This window comes from Nicotiana sylvestris, chromosome 5 (genome assembly GCF_000393655.2).
Source record: "Nicotiana sylvestris chromosome 5, ASM39365v2, whole genome shotgun sequence".
NCBI classification, from domain to species: Eukaryota; Viridiplantae; Streptophyta; class Magnoliopsida; order Solanales; family Solanaceae; genus Nicotiana; species Nicotiana sylvestris.
In genome coordinates, this window is record NC_091061.1 from 147159649 (window position 1) to 147180318 (window position 20670).

The 20670-nt window shown below is 38.0% G+C and overlaps 1 protein-coding gene across 1 annotated transcript; it reads right to left on the reverse strand.

Annotated features, from left to right (window-relative positions):
• Nucleotides 1-2215: 2215 nt before the first annotated feature.
• On the reverse strand, nt 2216-9242 carry LOC104246852 (AP-1 complex subunit sigma-1). The gene is made up of 7 exons (XM_070174702.1): nt 9077-9242; nt 6375-6461; nt 5292-5383; nt 5063-5171; nt 4893-4928; nt 2763-2849; nt 2216-2668 (listed from the first exon to the last, which is right to left on the reverse strand). The coding sequence occupies exons 1-7, from the start codon at nt 9077-9079 to the stop codon at nt 2597-2599; spliced, it is 486 nt and encodes a 161-aa protein (XP_070030803.1). The 5' UTR covers nt 9080-9242; the 3' UTR covers nt 2216-2596.
• Nucleotides 9243-20670: the final 11428 nt, after the last annotated feature.

Consider the following 20670-nt stretch of genomic DNA (forward strand, 5'->3'; position numbering starts at 1 on the left):
AAAGTGCCATTAATATTCTCCATACGAACATTGATGCATAATAACAAGCCCTATGTCCTTTCCTTTGATCATCTTCCATCTCTTGATTTTGTGATGAAATAAAAAAAAAATAAGATTGCTACAGTTGTATTGAAATCCTGAACAAAACCCTAGAAAGTACGAAAAAAGAAGAAAGACAAAAGAAGTTGGAAGAGAGGTGGATGGAAGACAGCAGTTAGATAAGCATTTATATTATTTGATGATTACGTAATCCTATTTGGATCCAAATTTGGAATCCTAAGAATGGTAAAACTGATTTTGTTATTATTTGTAGGATCGACATGATATAAGTATCCTATTTTTCTAAGAGCTCCGATTTGCTTGCGGACATAGTTCTTTACAATTTGCACCCTTATGGTCGCTTGGTTGAAACAAGTTATTCCAGGATTAATTATTCTGGTATTAGTTATTCGGGGATTAGTTATTTCACTTTTTCATAAGGATAAAAAATCACTACAATCCCAGAATAACTAATCCCGGGATTAGTTATACCGTAATTTTATCCCAACTAAATATAGGATAAACTTATTTCAAATTTAATCCCGGGATTAATTATCCCTTATTCCTAGTACCAAACGAGCCCTTAGAGGTCTTTTGGTTGGGAAACAAGTTATCTCATGATTAATTGTCCCGAGATTAGTTATCTCACCCTCCCATGGGGATAAAAAACACTACAATCCGCGATAACTAATCCCAAAATTAGTTATACCATGATTTTATTCCAATCAAACGTGGGATAAAACTTATCTCAAATTTAATCCCGAGATTAAGTATCTCTTATCCCTTGTATCAAACGAGCCCTTATATACACTCTTGCGATTACGCCTTATTCTTTTTTTGAAATAGTTTGTACTGTAATCTCTTTAGTTTATTACAAATGGTCATACAAATATAATTTTTTCCCACCAAAGGCATATAACTTTATTTTCTCACGCAAAAATCATAAAACTTTCACTAACTTACATAAAAATCTTGCCAAAAAATATAAATTGCCGGTAGTATTTTCTTACTGCACATTTTTTCATTTTTATTTTCAGTCTAATAAATAATAATCCAATTAAACTAGAAACAATATATATTTTTAGCCGCTCCAAAAAATAATGAACATATATATATATATATATATATATATATATATATATATATATATATATATATATATATATATATATATATATATATATATATATATTGTAATGGTGGAAAGATTATATCGTGCATTTACTACTGAGCTTATCATTTTACTGGCAATCTTCCTGTTTTACTTTAGTTTTATGCAGGGGCGGAGCCAGAATGCTGACTGCGGGTTCGGTCAAATTCAGTAACTTTGATTCAAATCATGTATTTATCTTAAAAAGTTTATTGAATATGTACGAATTATTTTAAAACCTAGTAACTTAAAAGGATTAGACTCCTGAACCCATAAGCTTGAAATACTGGCTCCGCCTCTGGTTTTATGGGTTTTTCCTTCTTTTTCAATTTTCTTCTTTTCTCTGGTGGGGAATCCAATTCTGAGTTTTATCAACTCTATCCCAAGTGAAATAAATAACAATAGCATTGAATTGTGTTCACAACGGGGAAACAACCCTGATTTTGCACTCCATATGTTTTATTTAGGTCAAGTAAAATTTATTAAGAAATAAAAGCACGCATTTGTCACAAGCTTGGGCTTCGACATAGCTATAATTAATTTTACAACTTACATTGGGCGAGTTTTGGTCATAATCTAGACTTTAAAGCTCGAGTCCTTCGTTTTTTCCAGAAAGGTAACAGTGGAGCTTGAGTCAATTTTTAATGCTAATATTTAAAAATCTAACTAACGTAGGAGGAAACAAGTGGTCGAAGAGTAATCTTTACACAAATAACTGACCAAATTCATTATTTACTTTTTCTAGCCGATATACATAGATTATATCACATATTATGCATGGTCATACACATATCATAAATGAATTATACATATATTATCTGCTAGCTATTTTTAGTTTAAATGGTTGAGTTGCGGTTTATTTGGGTTAATTCTTCAGGACTGACTTTCTCTACAATAAGCTGCATAAAACATTTGATTTCCAGAAACTTGTAGAGCCCCAGCCTCTGGTAAAACCATAACTTCCATTTTAACCAAACAAGATCCTTGAACAAGAAAAGCTGGACTACCTTAAGCAATGAAACAAACTGAAGAAGAAAATCGAATGTATTAAAAAAAATAATTAAAAGGAAAACGAAAGAATCGACAGGATTACATATTTGCTAGTTCAGTTAACATCTTTCGAGAAAACTTTCCCACAATATGAAAAGCTTGAAAAGGGTAAAGGCTATTTATCAACTAACAGGACGAGAATGAATACAGCAGTTTCTAGGTAAGAAAGTACATCACTGCAGACATCCTTTGTTCAAAGGAAAAATCACCACTACAAAAGAAATTCTCCCCTTTTAATAACTAGAAATTTCAATAAGAAGCATGACGCAACATGGATTGAAAAGAGAAACAATGTCATAACAAGATCTGATTACAGCAATGAATGAGAATCATAAAAACAGTAATGCCCTCGTTCTTTCATTTTGTGGCCTGTGCAATGATGTTACTAATAGAACTTGCCTCTTCTTTGGCAGCCTCGACCAAAGAATCCTGCAAGTTGTTGACAGTATTCAGTTTGAAGATTAGTAAAGTATATCGTATCATTACCCTGCGAATGCATCATCAAGTGTGTAATGAACAATACCTGTGCAGCAATTAGACGTGCAACAGTTTTCTTGCTTGATTCTTGGAGTTCACCAGCAATCACAAGTTCATCCAATATATAGTATGCCTGCCAAATCATTCACGTGGTTTAGAAATATTTAAGCTATACCATCTAAAGTTGTTTAATACGAAAATGCATTATAGACAGAATGATAGAGCCAAGTAGTTTCTACTGTTTACACCCTATTCTCAAGTTCAATCAGCACATAATTCATTGCTAGCAAGTAGTAACCTTTATTAGTGTATAAATACATGACAGAAGAGAAGACAACGAAAAGGTTCTTTATCAATTTAGCAAGCAATAAGAATCTACTTCCCCAAATAGATTGAAAGCATTAAGCAAGTTTAACTAGATCAATGTTCTACTTCCCCAAATAGATCAATTTAGCAAGCAAGTACAACAGCCCCTGATTGTACCAAGACCAAATCAGAAGCTGTGGTGCAGCAATTACACAGCTATCATCATTTGAAAAGCTATTAATACCAATGAATAGGCAAAGGAGAAAGATTTACATTGCTAGCCTTCGGATACATAGCTCTTTCTTAGATTTAGTTATTCCAAAAAGATAGAGTTTCGAGTCTTAGATAATCACATCACAATAGATTTCTATTCCCCCCCCCCCCCAGAAAAGGTATGTAATAATCACAATTGATTTCATAAAGAACCCAATGAATTTCTTTGATATTACATGTATCTTCGTCTATTATACAAAAATCATTTCTTTTCATTGTTATATAACGTTTTTTCTTTTTTGTGCCATGTTAAATTCACAATTCTTGGAGAATATATCTTATTTACTTGATTTAGAATCCACCGATTAAAGTTACTATTACCAAATCCCCCCCCCCCACCCAACATAATTCAGATGTGTTCAAACCCTGGAAGGTTTAGTAACTAAACTTAAACAGAGGATCTGCTCTTTTCTGCAAAATGTGATTCTTCATCAGATATATAACTTTCAAGAATCATAGATCTTCATTTCTAATATACCGAAACTTAGATCTTCATTTCTAATACAATGAGGGGTGAATGGTTGGGGAATTGGGAGAATTGCTGATTTCTTTAACACTTTGGATGTTTTCCAAGGCCTCAAAGAGTATGAAGACACCCTACTCCAGAACAATTGCAAGGACGGGATCTACACTGTCAAGTCTGCCTATCTTTTGCTCTCAAATACAGAAGACAGGGTGGAGACCGATACCTGCTTGCATATGGTGGACAGTATGGAAAGGGAGGAACTCGAGAGTTTTTGAAGACGGATACAATTCCTTTCAGAATGTAAAGATGAATTGTATTCTTTTATCTCATTTTCGGTGTAAAGAAAGTCATGTAGATAATACAGAATCCTCGGTTGGATTGTCAGACTTTCTCTAATTAAGGTGGATTAAGCTTGATCTATCTTTCCCTGTACATATGGCTTTGTACTGCCTTAGTGCCTTTTATTAACATATTTGTTACCAGTCTCAAAAGAAAATACCCAACTTCTGAGCGATTAGCAAAGCACTAACTTTTAAGGTTGGGAAAAGATAATCTACCTGCAGTTTAAAAAAAAAAAAAGAAAATGAGGGTCGGTTTAGCATGAAAAATAAAGATGATTTGAGGTTTTGAGTGCCCTTTGCTCCATCTGACATCAAGCATAAATGCAGAGACCGAGAGCAAAGAAATAGACGGGTAATAAGAGGGAGAGAGAAGACAAGATGGGAGTTTGTTTTCCCACCAGGTGCCCGGTACCCTTTTTGGGGCCCAACTAATCTGGATTCGGATCGGGAAATCCCACTTTGGGGTATAAAGCGCTCCCTACCAAAGGGCAAGAGAGGAGTCACATGATAACCTGAAATTTATTTGAGTCTACTAAAAGCTCAAAGGGAAAACGTTCTGCTTCTGGTTATCTTACAAATTTAACCATTATCTTTTTTGTTTAATATAATACCCCATATCATGAAAGCTTTATATCGCTAGTAATATTTCTATATAAGCCCCAAGAAGTGATCACAAATGTCATCTTAATTGTCGTAATGTCCACAAGGAAAACCAGTAAAATTTAGGCAAAGGAGGGAGACCGAGAAGGCACAGATTGTAGAGATCCGTAAACAAATTCAATGAACATACCTTGTGAAAATTGAAGATTAAGTCCAGCTCACAGACCTGAGAAAGGAAAGAAAGCCAGCAACATAAATATAAAACAGAACAAGTAATACTATCCTAGTTGCTTTACTCAATCAAAATGCAAGTCAGAAACTCAATCAAAAAAAAGTTGCTTTAAAGTTTGAGAGCCTTACACTTCCGAAGTATCGGTCCAGAATCTCAACATAATGGTGTATGATTTCCAGGACCTCCAACTCATTGTCGTCTTGGTCTATGCACATACAGAAATAGAGGCTTGCATATCTGTTAAATTGACAGCCCATACGAAAGTTGGAAATTAATTTACTTTTTCTAACAGGGAGAAAACCTAATTAAAGAGCAAATAATAAGACGTAACTTGGGAATAAAATTAGATCGCCTTACCTTTTATAAACAACTTTATATCCTCTCCACTCAACAAAATTGCAAAGCTTCGGTCCTCGAGTGAGAATCATACCACTTAGTTCACGGATTACCTTTAAGCAAGTTGCATCGACATGTAACATTGTATTTAATAAAAATGGAAACTAACTTTTGCATACTCAGTACTATACATGGAATGGACAGGAAAGAAATAGAAGAGTGTTTGCAGGAATGAAAACCCGTGTAAATAAAAAAGTGAAATAATTATTCACTTCTCCACCTTATCAAAAATAAAACAATTCATTCACATCCCTCAACTACAATTTAATGACCTGAAATAATTGCAAGAGCAAACTATTCATCTTGTCAGCAAAGAAACATAAAACAGATAGTACTGAAAAACAATAATGATTAAAAGCATGCCAGTAAGCTTTACATCATACCTTCTATAATTTCTTTATTACTTTTCGGGTATGAAATCTTCGTAATTTTTACCCCTACCTTCAGAACATCCCAATTCGGGCTCTTTGTACCCTCTCTTAATCGCATGATTTATCCTTTATTGAAAGGTTTTAAGCATTCTTTTTGTTTCTCATAGTTTACTCTTTCCATATAATTTAGTTCTCCCTAGTTTGCAAGAAAATCCTTTAAGGTCACTAGGATCGACTAGTTGAATTCTGACTCATATCTGCCAGTGAGTGGCTTTTTTCAATTAGGTAAAAGTTAATCTGCCAGTGAGTGGCTGAAGCTTGTTTAGGGAGAAAAAGTAAAACCAGCTTCTGAAATAGTTTTCTCGAGGAAGCAGGAAAAGGCATTTACTTATCAAGAATGAAGATATTAAAAATGATAAAAAATAAATCCAAACAAGTGACCGAGAGGAAAAGGCCAATGAAATAAGGGGAGACAGTGAGCTAAGAGTGTGAGGTGGGCATCTCCAACACATTGTCATCCCTAAATCATGTTTAAAAGAAACATCTTATTTAAGATCACAACTAAAAAAATCACCAGACTGAGGAACACATACAATCAGTTTCCTTAAGGAAATCAGATAAACACCCAAAGATATTCATCAAATCCTATCTCGAGAAGGCAGGAATAATATACCTTGGTTCTCTCTTTTTGTGTATATGGTGAATACCACTTGGTTAGCCTCACTTTTCCCTGCCGGCTAATGAGCAGCACAAAGTGAATCTGGAAGAAATCAAAAATTATTTGTTATACTGCTATGGATAAATAAACATATAGTCCCAACTTCTGTAGTAGAAAATATAACATTTGCATCCAGAGAAGCTGTTAATAAAATAAAAATATTTCCCATAAACAAGTCAAAAATTTGTCAGCAAAATATAATTAGTCCTCCCATCGTTTTGATGGCGTGCAATATGCAGCTCTGTCTGTAGTTTCCTTAGCTTTTGTTCTTTGATAACAGAGAATCCCCGACTACCAGTGGCACACAGTCTGAAACTCGGTGGATAATTCCCCCCCCCCTCTTCTCCATTTAAATACCAAGCTTTTGTCAGCGGCATGGTTCCAACCAGTACGTGCTATAGTTAAAAGAGTGATATATGCTTCTATTTCTTGGTTAGTGGGATATCTTTGGTTTTTAACTTATGATCTTTACTTTTTGAGTGTCCAATTTATCTTTGTAGTTGCTTTCTCAAACACTACACGGCTGGACTATGGATTCAGATGGATGTTAGCATTCATAGACTCCGTTGAATGATGTTGAGGTACACAGTCAATCAAGAAGTCGCATACATATTCTGTGTTTGGATGTTGATTTTTCTGTTCCAGAATTTATTAATTATTGAATGATGTTGGATGCATAGTCAATCAAAATGTTGAAAAAGTAAGGAATTTATCAGCTATTGCAAGAATGAATCTTGATTGCTGCTGCTATTCTTCCTCATCATCTTCTCCATAATTTCTGCTGTTTTTTGTCTTTTAGAAGCGGGTTAACTACAAAATGCCGGAGACTAAAAACAGTACCCACACACTCCAAAATTCTCCACGGTTCTTCTCACTGCTACAGGTTAAAGCATTTAGATTATAAATATTGGATATTCACAGTTGCCTTTCAGGTATCCTCATCACCTAAGCATTGTCTCTCTGCTTTATCCCAAATTTTTACATGTCTCAAACATCAAGTGATTCCCAAGATCCATTTACAGAAATATGAACAGCACGTAGCTTCAACTCTTTTCATTTTCGAAGCCCCAACACTCCATTTTTTTTATATAAAGTGATAAATTTTACTCCCTCCGTTTCAATTTATGTGAACCTATTTCCTTTTTAGTCCGTGCCAAAAAGAATGACCCCTTTCCTTATTTGGAAACAGTTTACCTTTACACAATGATTTATAGCCACACAAAATATATGTGCCTCATTTTACACCACAAGATCAAAAGTCTTCTCTCTTTTCTTAAACTCCGTGCCCAGTCAAATGAGTTCACATAAATTGAAACGAAGGGAGTATTAATGTTTGGCAAATAAAACTTGCCCATATACAAGAGGTATACCAAAAAGTAGAAAACTTACAAAAGAGATGGTTTTCTACGAATGACATCCAATTATCTATACATGCAGGAACCTTATGGGTACACCAAAAAGAAATAAGGGATAAAAGACTACTCCTCAAGTGAACAAATGATATCTCTACACCCTCAAAAGCTCTCCTATTTCTTTCCTCCAAACTACCCACAAAAAGAGCTACTGGTGCCAGTTTCCACGCCCTGCTTGAGTGCTTCTCCTTTTCTACCACAGTTCCAACTGAACATCACCTCTTTCACCGTTGCTGGCATCATCCAAGATATACCAAACCAATTCAATATCTCCCACTATAACCTCGATGCATTCGAAGAATGAATGAGGAGGTGATCAACATCTTCCCCCCAACTCTTACACATGAAACACCAACTGACATACGTAATATTCCTCTTCCTCAAGTTCTCAGCCGTCAAAATTGCTTCTCTTGCGGCTAACCAAGTAAAGAAGCAAACCTTTCTCGGTGCCTTGGGGATCCAAATCGAACTATACAGAAAATCCAACTACTCCTTATTCAGAAGCTTTCTATAATAAGATTTAACAGAGAACAAACCATTATTCCCCAACCCCCACCTCCACACATCGAAGCCTCAATACTCCATCTCTCAGTCTAAAAAGTAAAATCTATAAGCTCATCACTTTCTCTATCCAATTACACTTAACCTATCAGAGCAGGGGCGGACTTAGAATAGAGGTAATGGGTTCATCCAAACCCAATAGCTTTAGCTTAGACCCTATATTTGCATTCAAAAATTCACTACCATAATAGATTTTGAACCCAGTAAAGCGAGTAATTCATATCAGAGTTCAAGAATTCCCTCAAGTAATCCAAATTTCTCTTACACTTCATAAAAATCTGATCTTTCGTCTATCATTAACCATTCTAATTGGAATTATGCACCAAATGTTTGAAACCCCCCCCCCTTTCTTTTTGGCGCATTTAGTGAAATTGGATATGATCCACGGAACCCAAGCTAGAAAAAAATCAAAACCTACGAAATATTCTAACAAAATCCAACACATTAAGACATCCACACCAAGATCCGGAATCGGACTGAAATTTGAAACCGTGTTGAACAAATCACAAAATTCCCAAATTTCCATGTGAAATTTTGACCAATATATCTTAATCAAGCATCAAATGTAACATTATTCACCAGATCAAGCTCGAGAAACACAAGAAAATTAAAAAAATGAGAAAAGAGGTGGGGTTTTGGTTTATGTTGATAATAAGCAAGGAGAAGAGTAAAGATCTGGCATACCATGATTGGTGATCCGAAGAACAAACACCTCCTCCACTTCCTTCTTCTTCTTCTGCTAAGGTGAATGTGTGAGAGAACAAGCTTATTCTTCTGTTCGTATTATTCGTATACTGTGTTTCTTGTAGAGCTTTTTTTTTTTTTTTTTTTAAATAATGTCTTTATTCATGGGAAAAGTGAAAACTAAGGGCGTTTAATAGGGGAAAAATCAGAAATATAGCCAGATATAGAACTAGAATTGAAAAATAGCCACGATTTCAAAAGTAATCTAAATTCAGCCAATTTTTCATATAAACATAAAATTTGAACAAAAATACCCTTAAAATTCAGAAAAATTCCAGCATAATATATTGAAATTCAAATTTTTTACATATGAAATTCTAGCATAATGTGCTGGAGTTGTAACATAATATGCTGAAAGTTTATACGCAGGGGCTCAATAATCCAACATATTATGCTCGAACTTTCTGTGTGCTGGAGTTCCAACATAATGTGCTGGAAGTTTATGCGAATGAACTCCATAATCCAGCATATTATGTTGAAACTCTTTGCGTTTCAGCAAAATAGTGACTATTTTTTAATGAGTTTGCAAACGTTGATTATTTTTAATTACCAATGGAAAAATTAACTACCTCGTACTATTTTCACATTTAATAGTGTCTGCCTAAAAAGGGGAGATACTAGGTAAACCATCTTTTCTTTGCTGATGATTTCTTTATCTTCTGTTAAGCTAATACTCAAAATGCTGCTAAAATTTCGGAGATCTTAAGGACTCATGAACTTTGTTCTGGACAAAAAATCTACTTTGATAAATCGGCAGTGTTTTTTAGTAGAAATACTATAGAAGAAGAAAAATATGGTATTCTTGCGGAGATAGGACAAATACAACGAGATAATTTAAGGTTATTGTTTGACTAAAAAGTGTTAGACTTTTTTATTAAACTAATTAGAAAGGAAGATTTAAGGCAAGTTCTAGCCAAAGAAAATTTATCCTAGATCCGAGATAGAGAATGAGAATAGGTGAACATAGCTAAACATAAAATTTAACCATAACAATAATTGGATTCCATAATGTAAGAAAAGGATGATCATTTTCACAATATTAAATAATAATGAAGAGTATACAGATAAAAAGAGTCACCGTTCTTGAACAAAGTCGACTCCCATACACTTGATATAATACAACTAATGGTGGATACTGAGGATCTGGGCTTCCTTTCTCCTTTCTCCTTTCTCCTTGTCTAGGAGCCCAAGATGAAGATCATACGTCCTCTATAAAAAATATGTCTACATATATATGTGAGTTTTTATCCACCAACCCCCTTCTGTTATTCTCTCCTCTAATATTTATACAAAAATACTTTCTTTACCCAGCAGTCCTTAACCGGAATACCTTAGCTCTTGAATATTCTGTGGAATATTCCTCCAAAATATCTAAGTGTTTGAATCAGCCGCTCAGGCCGAATTGAGTGCTCGACCTCGGCCGTAGCAGAATCGCTCGTTAGTATATTGCTTCCCATACGTGACCTCGGCTTGGTTGACTCTTGGTCGAGATTTTTCTGTTCTGATTTTGACCCATACAGTTAGTCCTTCGCCCTATGTTGGGTGTATTTTTTGAGAAATTTGAGAAACATTGGTCGAAGAGTGATCCCTTTTGTTGGAGAGGTGGCAAGATGACGCTTCAAAAACCGCACCTGACCGTTACATCAGTTTGAAATGACACCTTCTTCATGTGTCATTATGGCGCACATTCCCCATATGTTACATCGTTTTCCTCGCTTCTTCCGTTTCGAAACTAATGAGGCGGCGTTTGGGCTTTCTTGATTGGGGTGCTTGTGTTCTTATAAATAGGGATAGACACTCCTTATTTGAATTGTTGTGTTTCTAGAGCCCTTGGAGCCCGAGTTCTTTTTCTCTTCGAATTTTTAGCTTCTGTGTTTTCTTCCTCTATTTAGTATTCTTTGCTACTTTCACCTCCTTCATCTTTGTACTTCTTCTTCACACACTCAGAAAAAATGATCAATGCTTCTTCTGACCCTATGATATTGGCTGCGGATGCTCCTCCCCATGAGGAAGGGGTGGACATGGTGGAAGATGAAAACTTTCCCACTGTGGATGAGATAATCCCGTGCTCCGGGAAGGCTAGATCAGATTTCAAAATCCTGCTTGAGGATGAACCTGAACCTGTCATCTCTACGATGGATGTGGTGCCGATCACTACATTTAGAGCTAAATGGCGAATCCTGGCCCATGTTGAAATCGTTCCCGCTAGTAACGATGTAATCCAAACACCGTTTGGGGTACTGCACATTTTACGCGCACGCGTTTGTCATTGGCTACACGCTTCCTCTTCCTTCCTTGGTAGAGGATTTTTGCCGCTTTTACAATGTGTGCCTGACTTAGCTCTCTCCGTATATTTACAAACTCTTTCTCATGCTAATCAAATATACGGAGTTGTCCAGCTGTGGTGTTTCTCTACGCCATGTGATTCACCTCTTCGCCCCAAGCTTTCACAGGGGCACGATGATTCATATGCGTCATCGGGGGACAAAGGGGTTGGTAGTGAAGATGGATGATAAAATTAATCGTCGTTTTTGGGAAAATTTCTTCTACATGAAGACAGTGCATGTGGTATCGAACCCCGACGGGTTCCCCGAGGAGTGGAACTTTGCTCATAAGTTTTTTCTTTTTGAAAATGGTTGTTGTTTGTTTTGGGGTAATCTTATCGTTTTCCTTCTTCCTTTGCAGTCCAGCTGGATCCTCCTTCACCGGTTGTTGACATTCGGAACTGGGTGATTTAGGTCTTGCCCTATACTATAGGGATTCGCGAGTGGTCTCATTTCAACGATAGGTTCGGTCGTAGACCTGCGGCCGGTGAGTCGTGTTTGGTTTCAATTGTTGGCTTTTATACCGTCATTTCTATCCCCGTATCTTTCTTCTTTGTTTATAGGTCGAAGGTCAGCGAGGAGGGTGAGAGCGCCTACGCCGGCTTTTCGCCAGTTGAGTATCTTACCTGAGCTCGTACTTGCAGTGGCTGCAAGCAAACCTGCTCAGACCGCCGCTGTCTCGCAGACCCGGACTTCTTGCAGGCCTAGCCGCCCAGTTGCTTCTTCCCTGGCGGGAAATCCGACTCCCGCAATTCATTTGGTGGACGAGTCATTAGAGGGCGAAGGCGAGGAGGTTCCATTAAAGAGGCGGAGGATAATGGCTGAGACCGAGGGGCCTTCAAGGAGTGAACCTGTATTGGCGGTGCCCGAACTGGGTGGGGGTACAGGTTTGGTTGTTGAAACCGTGCCTCCTCCGATCATGGAGATGGCTTCTTTGGAAGGAGGGCAGAGCTCGGAGGCCGCTGCAATCATTCCGAGTGGTCTGTCGGCTTCACAACAAGCCCGTGCTTCCTCTTCGGCTAGCGAAAAGGCAAAAGGCGTGGTTGTAGATGACTACGAGTCCCATTCGGATATTGACCCTAAGGACATAAGAATGTTTCGGGAGGGGTTCACTCGGGTGGAGGCGGGAGCGAACAGTTCTTCCCGCATATTCGAGATTTCCCCAAATTTAGATTTGTTGGAGGACACAGTAAGCCTGGTGCCCCAATTTGTTTTTCTTCGTTCCGCTACCAAAAATAGGGCCCTTCAGGAGATCAGCGATGCTGGCTTGTCTTGGGGCGTGGCTAGAGTGGCTTTGAGGGTGAGTTCTTTATTGCTTTCTTAGTTTCACGTCTTCTATTCTTGCTGATTTTTCTCTATCCTCTTTTCTTCCTTCAGACTTTCATTTTGGAGACTGAGAGTCTCCGCCGCACGGCAAGGCGGGCTGTCATTTTCCAGAAGATGGTTTCAAAGTACAACCGGTAATGTGACAGGTGCCGCGAGATGCATACACGACTTAGAGAGGGAGACAATCTTCAGTCCCTTGGAGAGGAATTGGAGCGGAAGGACGAGGACCTGATGCGGTCTATGGGAAGGTGCAACAAGCTTGGGGGGCTGCTTAGGGCTAAAGAAGAAGAGCTTGAGTTGGGAAAGGGTGTTGCAGCCGAGTGTGTTGATCTTCAGGCGAAGGTGGTCTCCTTGCGGGCGGAGCTTGAGCAGAGTGATTCTAGAGTCCTTGGTCTAAGTGTTGAACTAGCGGAGAAGGCAACCGAATTGGAGGGGAAGTTGACCGAGTTGGAGAGGACCGAGAGAGCATGAGTAGCTGCCTTGGCGAGGACTGCAACACTGGAGGATTCTATCCGTGTTTACGGGTCTGAGCGTGCAACTGAGATGGGGACGACTGCTCTGAGGGAGGCGCGACTTGATGAGAGAATTGGCAATCTTAAGAGAGAAGTCTCGACCCTTGGCTATCAAGTTGCCACTCTCGAGGCTGAGAAAACTCAATTGTTAGCTTCGACTCTTCCCGTGTCCGTTCCTTGCCATTTTTACGAGATGTGGATCCATGTTGAGGCTCAGTGGGATACATATAAGCATTTGTTGGAAGCGGGGAATGTTCGAAAAGCCGCATTTGAAGAGGTCCGTGTCAAAGAGCGTGAAGCCCGACTTGCTTACGGCTATAACTCCACGACATCGGAGGCTGATTGAAAGGATGAGGCTGAGGATGAACTTGCCTTTGATGATGAACATTCTGACGTAGAAGGTGATAGTGGAGGTAAAGCTACCGAACCAAGTGGTGAGAGAGATGATGGCGTGGACGATGCTGAGTAAACCTTTGTACTTTTAATTTTTCCTTTTGTACTTAGATTTTTCTTCTTCTCTTTTTTTTACTTGGTTGGTTGGGTGGGGGGCCCATTTTGTCCCTTTATAAGATGCTTATCTTTTTCTTTTTTTCCTTTGAATGAAATAATCGGCTCGTCTTCTTTTGTATGTTTTTTGGCTTTTCCTTCTATTTTCGTTTCATTATTTTTTGAATTTTCTCGCTATAAGTCCCTCACTTTTGGTAGTTGATTTGAGTGGGATCAAATTCGATCTGCTAATCCGAGCGAGGTCGAACTTGGCTTTGTTAACTTGAGCGAGGTCGAATTTCGTCTTGCAAATTTGAGCGGAGTCAGTTTTGACTTGTTAATTTAAGCGAGGTCGAATTTTGCCAATTCGAGCGAAGTCACTTTCTACTTGTTAATCCGAGCGAGGTAGAATTTTATCAATTTGAATGAAGTCACTTTTTACTTGTAAATTTGAGCAAGGTCGAATTTTGACTTGTCAACTTGGACGGAGTCAGTTTTGACTTGTAAATTCGAGCAAGGTCGAATTTAGATTTGTCAACTTGGGTGGAGTCAGTTTTGACTTGTAAATTCGAGCAAGGTTGAATTTTGACTTGCCAACTTGGGCGGAGTCAATTTTGACTTGCCAACTTAGGTGGAGTCAATTTTGACTTGTAAATTCGAGCAAGGTCGAATTTTGACTTGCCAACTTGGGCGGAGTCAATTTTGACTTGTAAATTCGAGCAAGGTCGAATTTTGACTTGCAAACTTGGGCGGAGTCAGCTTTGACTTGTAAATTCGAGCAAGGTTGAATTTATATTTCCTTTGTATTGGTGCGATTGTGTACATTTGGCATTGTATAAGAACGTCTTGCTGCTTTGTTTATTCATTGGAGAATATTAAACGTTTCCGTTTGGTCCATGTGTGCACTCGAAGAGTCCTAGTCTGTCTAATCCTTTCATTGCTCGGCCTAGAGAAGTAGTCGATAGGCGGGGCGATGATTGTCTTGCACAAGCTTTGGGGCGTCTTAATGTATGGACAAAATTGGATTTTAGCTAGTTGTATCGTCACATGGTTGCTTTGACGGTCGCGTGGGTAAGCTTATCACGTGTGTTCTGTCTGCAAATTGGAGAGATTCGTGCTCTTTCCGGGTTGGTAACCCAGTCCCAGTCTATACAGATTTTTCCTTTTATGGCGTTAAGTACCAATTTGTTGGAGAGGGGGTTTCACTTGATCGTTGCCCGCAAGACGATATGGCGCAGAACATTTTCTTGGTGTGTTGTTTTGATGGCATTTGTTTCTTGTTCGCGTATTTGGGAGAATGCTCCTGTTCTTATCCCTGTCTGAAAGAAAGATAATAAGTTAAACCCAAACGAAATAGTTTGTTACCTTGACCTAATTGATTGGCGAGGGGAGTGGGGCGCTGTATAATGACTTGTTTCAACCCATACTCAAATGTTGGCTTCGGATTTGATCCCGGCTTCGTACTTAGCTTCACCGTTAGCCGAATTTGGGCGTCTTGTGAACTGACAACTTACTTCACCCATTGGGATCTCGAGTTCGATTCCGGTCCTATCCAGTCCCAGGTGCACAAAAATAAGGGGAACATCAGTCATACCTCAAACATACAGGCATGATAAGCTTGTTATTTCAAAGAATCACACAACAGGCTATCATTCCTTCCTAAGAGAGTGAGGGCAGTGTGCATAAAGTATAGATCGATATCTGATGTTGATATAGCAATAATATGGTGGGTGTGCTTGGTGTGTAGTGGCCATAATCCTATTTTGACGACTTACGCTCACGGCATACCAGACTCACCCCTATAGTGAGATGCGGCTTTCGTGTGGATATCGCAACATAATTTTGATTTCGTGCAAAGATCTGACCTTGGTTGGTTCGGCTATTTCAAGAGCTTGCCTACAGATTTCTCAAGTTGGTGTGTGTAATGAGGGGGCAGGGCTATGACAGCCGAGGAGTAGAACTTTGGCTAATTTTTGATCTAGAGGAAACTAGAACTTTGGCTAGAAAATCCCACAGGCGGCGCCAAATTGTTTGACTAAAAAATGTTAGACCTTTTTATTAAACTAATTAGAAAGGAAGATTTAAGGCAAATCCTAGCCAAAAATAATTTATCCTAGATCCGAGATAGAGGATAAGAATAAGCGAGCATAGTTGAACATAAAATTTAACCATAAAAATAATTGGATTCCATAATGTAAGAAAGGATGATCATTTTCAGAATATTAAATAATAATGAAGAGTATACAGATAAAAAGGGTTGCCGTTCTTGAACAAAGTTGACCCCCATACACTTGATATAATACAACTAATGATGGATACTGAGGATCTGGGCTTCCTTTCTCCTTGGCTCGGAGCCCAAGATGAAGATCCTCTGTCCTCTGTAAAAAATATGTCTACATATGTATGTGAGTTTTTGTCCACCAATCCCCTTCTGTTATTCTCTCTCCTCTAATATTTATGCAAAAGCACTTTCTTTACTCAACGGTCCTTAACCGGAATACCTTAGCTCTTGGAAAATTCTATGGAATATTCCTCTAAAATATCTAAGTGTTTGAATCAGCCGCTCAAGCCAAATTGAGTGCTTGACCTCGACCGTAACAGGATTGCTCGTCAGTATATTGCTTCGCAAATGTGACCTCGGCTTGGTTGTCTCTTGGTCGTTGTAGACATGCAAAATTTTATTGGATTTAAATTCATAAAATTCTTTGGATTGTACTTTAAATTCAAGGTATATTAGTCCAAATAACATTATGGACTAATATAATTGAACTAATTACTTAAGTCCAATAATATTGACCGGGCTAGCTAATTAGTTGGGCTACAAATGATGAGTCCTCTTCAATATGTCAATATGCCATCTTCCTAGAGGTCCAGTTTGGTGCCATGTATCAAATGACGTGGCACGCCAAGTCAAATGGGAAAAACTAATAGGATCATGACATGTGTTAAAATGATAAGGCATGCCAACTCAAATTAAAAGGCCAATGAAACCGCGCCACATGTGCAAGTGACATGTTCTGGCCAATCAAATGCGGCCTTGTCACACTTCAATTTGATTGGTCAGAAATCACAACTCTTCTCTTCCACAACTATAAATAGGAGTCTTCATAACCCAGAAAAGGCACCAGAAGTTATAACAAGAAGCAAGAGAGAGCTTGTGGATCAAACACTGCAGATTTCTCTAAAAGTTACAAGGATTCAAGTGTTCTAAGGATTAAAAGATCAAGACGAATATTCAAGAACAAGCTGCAAGCCCGTGGATTAAAATACGTCAAGATCAAGATCAAGATCAGGCCTCAAGCACTTGGATTAAAATAAAATAAAATTCAAGATCAAGCTCAAAAGCTCTTTTATTTACTATGAAAAAGTAGAATCAGAGGAATCATAGAGATTATAACACTCAAATACTCGAAATAAAATACTACGATTGTTGTGATATTTTCAGTCTTGATTTTATTTTTTTGACGCAAATTTATTGTCTACAAATTCTAGCACGCCCAGTGGGACATTCTCTACCTCTCATCTCAACTTTCAATCACCAAAGTTCTAGAACATCGAAATGGCTTCAAAGAAAATCAATTCCAAATCAACTTCCACTAAAGCTGCTAATTTCAAGCTCTATGCTGACATGGAAAACATCCTCAACATTACCTTTGGAAGCTTTGGGCCAGTCACAAGGAGCAAAGTAAGCTCTTTAGGACAACAAACACTTCAAGTGTCATCCGCATCAAGCCCTATTATCGGATTTTCATCCTCAAAAGGAACAAGATCCTCTACAAGCGCGACCTAAAAATGGAACAATGTCGTCGAAAAGATCGAATAGGTTCTTGCTCAACTTAGTTTATCTAAGCCCAAGAAACCTTTCATCCAAGCCGATGATGTTGACTTGAGAATTGGATCTCCTTATGCGACCTCTAAGCTCTATTCCAACAATGATCTATATTATTCTTCATTCTTAGTGGCGATCATGCAACCAATGGTTATTGAAGCTTCTACTATGGAAGAACAACTTGCAAATTTGACGAAAGTAATTGAAAGCTTATCAAAGCACATGCAAGATCAAGATGCTAAACTTTTGAAGTTAATAGATACATTGGATAGCATAGTAGAGGGAGAATCAACACAAACACCTTTAAATCTTCAAAGATCACAAGAGAAAGAAGACTCCTCTAAAAAACAAGCAACGATAACCAAGGAGATTCAAGTCTCCGCCGAGGGTCTGATTCCCATTGAGAAATTGAAGGACTTCATCATGGAGTCTATCAAAAATAAAGCTGAGTTGTCGAAATTATCACTCACATATGCAAAGTCGTATACGAAAATAATTGATAACTTGAAGATGAATATTGGTTATCAAACTCCTAAGTTGCAACAACTCGATGGCAAGGGAAATCCGAGACAACATATAGCACACTTTGTTGAAACTTGCAGCAATGCTGGAATGTATGGTGAGTATCTTGTCAAAGAGTTTGTTCGATCTCTCAAAGGTAATGCATTTGATTGGTACACAGATCTCAAATCTGGTTCCATCGATAGTTGGGAGCAGTTAGAGCAAAACTTTCTCAATCCTTTCTATACCACGAGACGCATTGTAAGCATGGTCGAACTTACAAACTCTCAGCAATGAAGGGATGAGCCACGTTCCTTAACGCACGAGCCTAAACTGCAAGTTATAATGCTCCTTAACCCATGATCCTAAACTGCAAGTTATAAACCTCTTCAACACACGATCCTAAACTGCAAGTTATAATGCTTCTTGGCACATGAGTATATATTGTATGTACCGAAGCTTCCCAATTTTGAACTAAATCTTTAAGACGTAAAGCTCTTCAAATTTGAGCAAAGTTTTCAAGTTGCAAAGTTCTTCAAAGTCGAGCAAAGTCTTCAAGTTGCAAAGCTTTTTAAATTCGAGCCAAACTTCAAGAAGTTAAGCTCTTCAAATTCGAGCAAAGTCTTTAAGTTGTAAAGCTTTTCAAATTCAAACAAAGTGTTCAAGTTGCAAAACTCCTCAAATTCGAGCAAATACTCAAGTCGAAAACTCTTCAAAGTCGAGAAAAGATTTCAAGTTGCAAAGCTTTTCAAATTCGAGCCAAACTTCAAGTTGCAAAGCTCTTTAAAATTGAGCAACTTTTCGAGTTGCGAAGTATTTCAAAACATAAGCTAAATCTTCAAATTATTATGCTGCTGGATGCACGAGTCTAAACTGCATGTCATGAAGCTATTCAAATTTGAGCAAAATCTTCAGGTTGTAAAACTCCTCAAAATACGAGCTTAAATTGCAAATCACTACGCTCCTTGACGCACGAGCCTAAACTACATATTCTTATACTCCTGGCTAGCATGAGTCTAAACTGTATACGACCCACCAAAAATTTAAAAAAAGGGGTCTGCTAGGCTGAAAACCTTGAAAGAAGCAACCTAGGCAAAAGTTAGGACACAAAAGAAAAAATCACCCATTCTGAACTACGGTATGACTTGATCCTCTTCACTGAGGTACTTGAAAATCGGGCTTACGTATATTCTTTCAAAAAACTTGGTGTGTCATCAAATATTGATAGTTCAATGGGGGCACGACTCAACGATAGATTAGTATCTCCGACATGATGGATATAGTCATTTTTGGAGGAGGCGAAATCTTAAAGTTGAAGTCTTCAAGTCCGTTAGTCTTCAAGTTGAAATCCTCAAGTTCTCTGATCTTCAAGTTGTAGTGTTTAAGTACTCCAGGACTTTAAGTTGAAGTCTTCGAGTCTCGCTAAGTCTTCAAAGCTCGCCAAGCTTTCAAGTCTAATAATTCTTCAAGTCTCGCTAAGTCTTCAAGATAAAGTGTCAAAGTCCGCCCAATCTTTAAGTCCGTCAAATCTTCAAGTTGAAGTCTTAGAGTCTGCCAGCTCTTCAAGTTTGTTGGTCTTCAAGTTGAAATCTGCAAGTCCGCCAGGTCTTCAAACTTCACCAAGTGTTCAAGTCGAAGCTGTCAAGTCCACTAAGTCTTCGAGTTGAAGTCCTCCAATTTTCCAATCTTAAGGTAGACATTAAGTCCCTTTGCACCTTAAGTTGGTCTTTTATTGGATTTATCCTTAAAAGGCGCTATAATTTTCCTATCTTAAGATAGACATTAAGTCCCTTTGCACCTTAAATTGGTCTTTTCATGGATTTTTTCTTAAAAGGAACCGTAATTTTCCAAGCTTAAGGTGGACATGTTAGTCCCTTTGAACCTTAAGTTGGCCTTGTTGTAGGTTGTACTTAAAATGATCTATAATTTTCTAGTCTCAAGGTGGACATTAAGTTCCTTTGCACTTTAAGCTAGTCTAATCATAGATTTGGTCCTTCTATATGTTGTTACCGACTTGATCCTTCTATACGCGGCTATAGATTTGTTCTTCTATGTTGTTGCGAATTTAATCCTTCTATATACTGCTATGTATATGTTCTTCTATGTGTTGTTGAGGATTTGTCCTTCCATATGTTGCGAGGGATTTGATCATCTATATGCCGTCATGGATTTACCTTCTATGGGACGTCATGAAATTGCTCGTCAACTTGGCACTTGATGACTCTTACCAAGACCTACAAAATAAAAAGGGACACAAAAGGACAATAGAAAATACAGGAGAAGAAGTTACCTCCACTAATGCTTTTTAACCGTCAAAGCACGGAGCTGAGCTGGCTTGCAAATATTGCAATGCGATGATCAATTAACCTACGAGCATGAGTTTATATAGCTATCAAAATATGGTATTAAATATTTTTTTGGCAATGCGGGATCAGTTGTTTAGGTGGCTCCAAAGTTTTAGTTTCCAACATGAACTAGGATACGGTAGCTTGATCCAAGTAGAAATCTAATTAAACAGGTGAAGGAAGCTTGATTTTGAAGGAGACACGTACATTA